The sequence below is a fragment of the Pteropus vampyrus genome, unplaced genomic scaffold (genome assembly GCF_000151845.1).
Source record: "Pteropus vampyrus isolate Shadow unplaced genomic scaffold, Pvam_2.0 Scaffold145, whole genome shotgun sequence".
Taxonomy (NCBI): Eukaryota; Metazoa; Chordata; class Mammalia; order Chiroptera; family Pteropodidae; genus Pteropus; species Pteropus vampyrus.
Window position 1 is genome coordinate 1,019,233 of NW_011888926.1, and position 4,446 is coordinate 1,023,678.

General features: G+C 46.3%; 1 protein-coding gene across 1 annotated transcript in view; it reads left to right on the forward strand.

Annotated features, from left to right (window-relative positions):
• POLDIP3 (DNA polymerase delta interacting protein 3) overlaps window positions 1–4,446 on the forward strand; it is a 24,902-nt gene that overhangs the window by 9,927 nt on the left and 10,529 nt on the right. Inside the window, exons 2-4 of the mRNA XM_023535899.1 lie at window positions 817–1,207; window positions 1,947–2,033; window positions 2,943–3,130. Coding sequence (XP_023391667.1) covers window positions 817–1,207; window positions 1,947–2,033; window positions 2,943–3,130 — 666 coding nt within the window. The remainder of the gene's footprint in view (window positions 1–816; window positions 1,208–1,946; window positions 2,034–2,942; window positions 3,131–4,446) is intronic.

Consider the following 4,446-nt stretch of genomic DNA (forward strand, 5'->3'; position numbering starts at 1 on the left):
TTATTTCTCTTTTCTACAAAGTCCTTATATCTTCAGTCTGTTAGTCCTCGAGCTCAGGGATCCCAACCCCCGGGCTGTGGACCACGACCAGTTCATGGCCTGTTGGGAAATGGCCACACAGCAGGTGAGCAGCAGGCGAACAAACCTTCATCTGTATTTGCAGCTGGTCCCCAGCACTAGCATCACCGCCTCAAATCATCAGGCATTAGATTCTCATAGAATTATTAGATTCTCTCTGGTCCCTGGTGCCAAAAAGGTTGGAGACTGCTGCTCTAATCCCAATCAGACCCATGTGTTGGCTTTCCTGATCCCAGCCCAGGAAGGGGGATCTGCTGGCATTGGAGGCATGAGGCTGCCAGAGGCCACCTGGAAACCCTTTGTTAATCAGTTAACTCTCCAAGCCTGTCGTCCCACTGTGAAATAGGCATTATAATGCCCACTTCACAGGGTGCTCTGAGGGCTGACTGAGAGCATGGATGTGCAAGAACTTTAGAAACTGAAGTTGCTTTCCAGATGTGTGGAGTTATTTTGGGGGGATATGCTTATTTTATTTGACTGGCATCGTTTAGAGGTTATTGTCCTTAATGGTGTCTGGGGAGCAAAACACTTTTACATAGTGATAGAAACCAGTGGGCCTGCCTTCCTAATTTTATTTCAGTGCCAAACTAGGAAAGAAGCCTCTATTTAGGCTTAATTGTTTCCTCAGATGGGGAGCAGCTTTCTGATTTCTCCAGCCACCTCTGTTCCCACGGGCTCTGCTTCCACGGGCTGCTGTTGATATCCAGATCCAGTAAATGTTGCAATTTTTATTTGCAGGCTCAATGTCAGACCAGGAGCTGGAGGTGTCCGATCACGTGTTGGGATCCAGCAGAGCCTCCTCAGCCAGCCAGCACGCACAGCTACCTTCCAGCAGAGATTTGACGCCCGGCAGAAGATAGGCCTCTCAGATGCCCGGCTCAAGCTGGGAGTAAAGGATGCCCGAGAAAAGCTGTTGCAGAAAGATGCTCGTTTCCGGATCAAAGGGAAAGTGCAGGATGCCAGAGAGATGCTGAACTCCCGCAAGCAGCAGAGCACAGTGCCCCAGAAACCCCGCCAGGTGACCGATGCTCGGGAGAAGCTCAGCTTGAAGCGGAATTCCCCTGCTGCCTTCATGAGCCCTCCCATCGGGACGGTGACCCCGGCTTTGAAGCTCACTAAAACTATCCAGGTAGGTGTGGCTCTTGTCATAAATTCCAAGAATCCAGTAACAGTTGTAAATTCTGGAAGGGAGCAGGGATCAGAAGTGTTTGGGCAAAATGACTATTTCCCCAGGTGATTGTATAGTAACCATAAGGAAAGCAAGGTGTTGTCTAGTTTTATATAAAAGAAGTAGGTGGGGGTGTCCAGAGAAAGTCCAGTGATTTTCCTAAGTGAGATAGTGGTGGAGGGAAGGGAGAGAAAAGGACAAAACATTTGTTGAGCATGTGCTTTGCGGCAGGTACTTAACATAAACAACCCTATTTATTCCTCACTGCAGCCCTCAGTTATTCCCACAGTCTTATCACAGAAGAACCTCGGTCTCAGAGATGTGGATTATTATGCCCGGAGTTACATAGCCAGTCATTGGGAGGACCAGGGTAGGGGCCTGGTCAGACCTGGCTCCTGGTGCAGCCACCACTCCAGAAAAGGGTGGAAACAGTATCATTCAGTCATCACAGACACTTTGGTAATAGGAACGGCAGCAGCAGTGAACTTACTGAGCCAAGTTCATTGAGCCTTACGCATGCATTGTCACTTGGTCTCTGGGATGATCAGTCTTCCTGTCAGTCTCCTGCTTTGGGTATAAGGCACTCTGTAAGGCCTTTTTCCAAAGACCACAACTGAGTGCCTACACATTTTAAGTTCAGCGATCATAGAGAACACATGTAGACCCTGTGGGGCGAAATATGACCAGTGGGTATTTCTAGGTTCCACAGCAAAAGGCCATGACACCACCTAATGCCCATCCTGCTGGAATGAGGATCAACGTCGTCAATAACCATCAGGCCAAACAGGTAGAGTGTGAGTGGGTGTGTTCTATATGTGTGTGTGTATGTACCGATGTGTCTGTGTACATATGTATATGTTTTGATGGGGCCTAGTGGTAGAAGCCTAGCCCAAGGTTCCCAATTTGAAGAACTAGGGAGGGATTACATTTGATTTTTTGTATTTTATGAGTTTTCAGAAGAAATTTTTTAACTGGGAAGGGAAGGCGTAAGGGGCAGAGAGAAATTGAAAATCTTTATAATTTTTATTATAAAATTAATATGTGCATAATATAGAAAGTTTGCAAAACAGAGAAATATTGGAAGGAAAATAAAGTTCCTCATGCTCCTATTCTCCAAAGCCAACCATTGTTGACATTCTCCTGTTTCCTTCCTGTTTTTTTAAATGTCATTATTATTTATTAAACACATAGTTGTGGTTATAGTCCTAATCCAGTTTTGTATCATTCTTTTTTCACTTTATAACTCAGCATTTTTAATAACTACATAAACCATTGAGTGTACGTTCCAGTTCCTTTAAACCATTTTACTGTACTTCTCACTGTTAGAAATTCTTCTCTGAACTTCTTTGTGGATAAAGCTCTTTCTGGGGTTCGGGTTTATTTCTGTATGCCAGATTGCCTGGGATGGGTTTTCCGAGATATTTGAAGGACTCTTCCTAGGCATTGCCCATTCGCAGAAGGTACTTCCGATGTATCTGAAAGTCACAGCACTTTCATCGGGCCCTGGAGAGTAGGAAGCCAGCCTGTCAGGACTTGAGCTCCAGCCTTGGAGGCCAGTGTCCCTCGGCACCTCCACATACACCCCCGCTTCTCCCTCCACCTCGCTTAACTCCAGCAGTTGTCTCCCTGCTGTTCTTGCTCCAGATGTCTGTCGAGAGCCTGTATGCCATGTTAGCGTATATTTCTTTATTTTCAGAATTTATACGACCTGGATGAAGATGATGATGTTGCAGCTCCCATTCCTAGTAAACAGATGAAATTCACAGCCTCAGGCAGCTTTCTTCACCACGTGGTGGGCATTTTATGTTTTTCCTATACTTGCTATGTGTGTCTGATCAGGTGGATGGGAGAGGGCCTTTCAGTTCAGAAATATTTCTTCATTTGGTCATAAGATTTTTAGAACTGGAACTAGTTCAACCCCTCATAAATTTCATAAATGCTTGAAACCAAGGTGTCTAGTGACTAGTTCAAGGTCTCACAGATCATGAAGTACAGAGCTGCAGCTCGCATTTGCTGTGTTTGAGACAGTTCAGGGGAAATGTGGGTGACACCACAGGACAGAATCCTATTTTCTTTCCTTTGTGGCAGGACATTCTATAGCCTACATTCCCCCTTCCTCCATGGTCAGCAGCTCTGGCCCAGTCTTAAGTCTGGATTCCCTTGTTTGGTGTGTTAACAAAATAATCTGAACCTTACCCTGTGGGCTCCATGAGGTACAGCCAGGAAACTTGAATTCAAGAAAACTTGGTAGACTAGAATGCTAGTCAGATACCCTGCAGAGAAAGAAAGAAAGCACCATCTGGGAACATCAGGGAGGTCTGCATAGCGCAGCTCAGTGGATGTAGCCAAATTACAGATTAGAAAGCCAGTGGGGACTCAAGCCAAGTGCCTGTTTTGAGAGGCCCACAGACTCAGTTCTAGTCACTGCACTGAAAGTGTGGACCAATCTCCTGGTTACCAGAGAAGCTCTTAAAATTATATGTGAAACTGAATGATGCCAGTTCGTTATAAAGGGGCTGGGTCTTTCCAATAATTAGAGTGCTCTGGTCTGCTGCAGAGGGGCTATCTGCTGGCTCAGTGGCCAATCCTAGTTGAGAACCCTGAAATCCTGTATTTATATTAACTCATTTAAGATTCTTCCTTCCTGCCATTATTATCCCTATTTTACTGATGAAGAATCAGGCACAGAGAGGTTAAACAATACCTGCTCACTGTCCACCCACTCGAAAGTGGTAGATCTGAGATTCAGGCGTAAACAGTTTTACTCGCAGGCCTTATGTTTAATCACTATGCTGTACTGGCTCTCAAGACTCAAAGTGGCTTGAAGGATGTGGAATCCAGCATGGGGAGGACTTTGCATCTAAACTCGGAGAAGCTAGTGAATCGACCCTTTCCCATCCTCTTCCTGACTGCTGTGTTTCCCGTCCCTCTCCTCTGAGTCAGTGACTGGTGGACACGGCCCTAAATCAGCAAGACCACGTGCCGCTTCTGCCTCATCCATTTTTTCCCTCAGACACATTAATACCAGGGACTTCACTGCTTTATATTTCCAAGGGACCACGTCCCCAGTTAGGGGTGTCAGGGAGGGAGGGAACTGTGTCCGCGGATCTCCGTGTGCAGACTCTGCCAGCGGGCTGATAGGGCCAGGCCTATGTGTGGTGTCTCTGTATGGCCAGAAGAGGGACCAAAAAGCTGGGAGT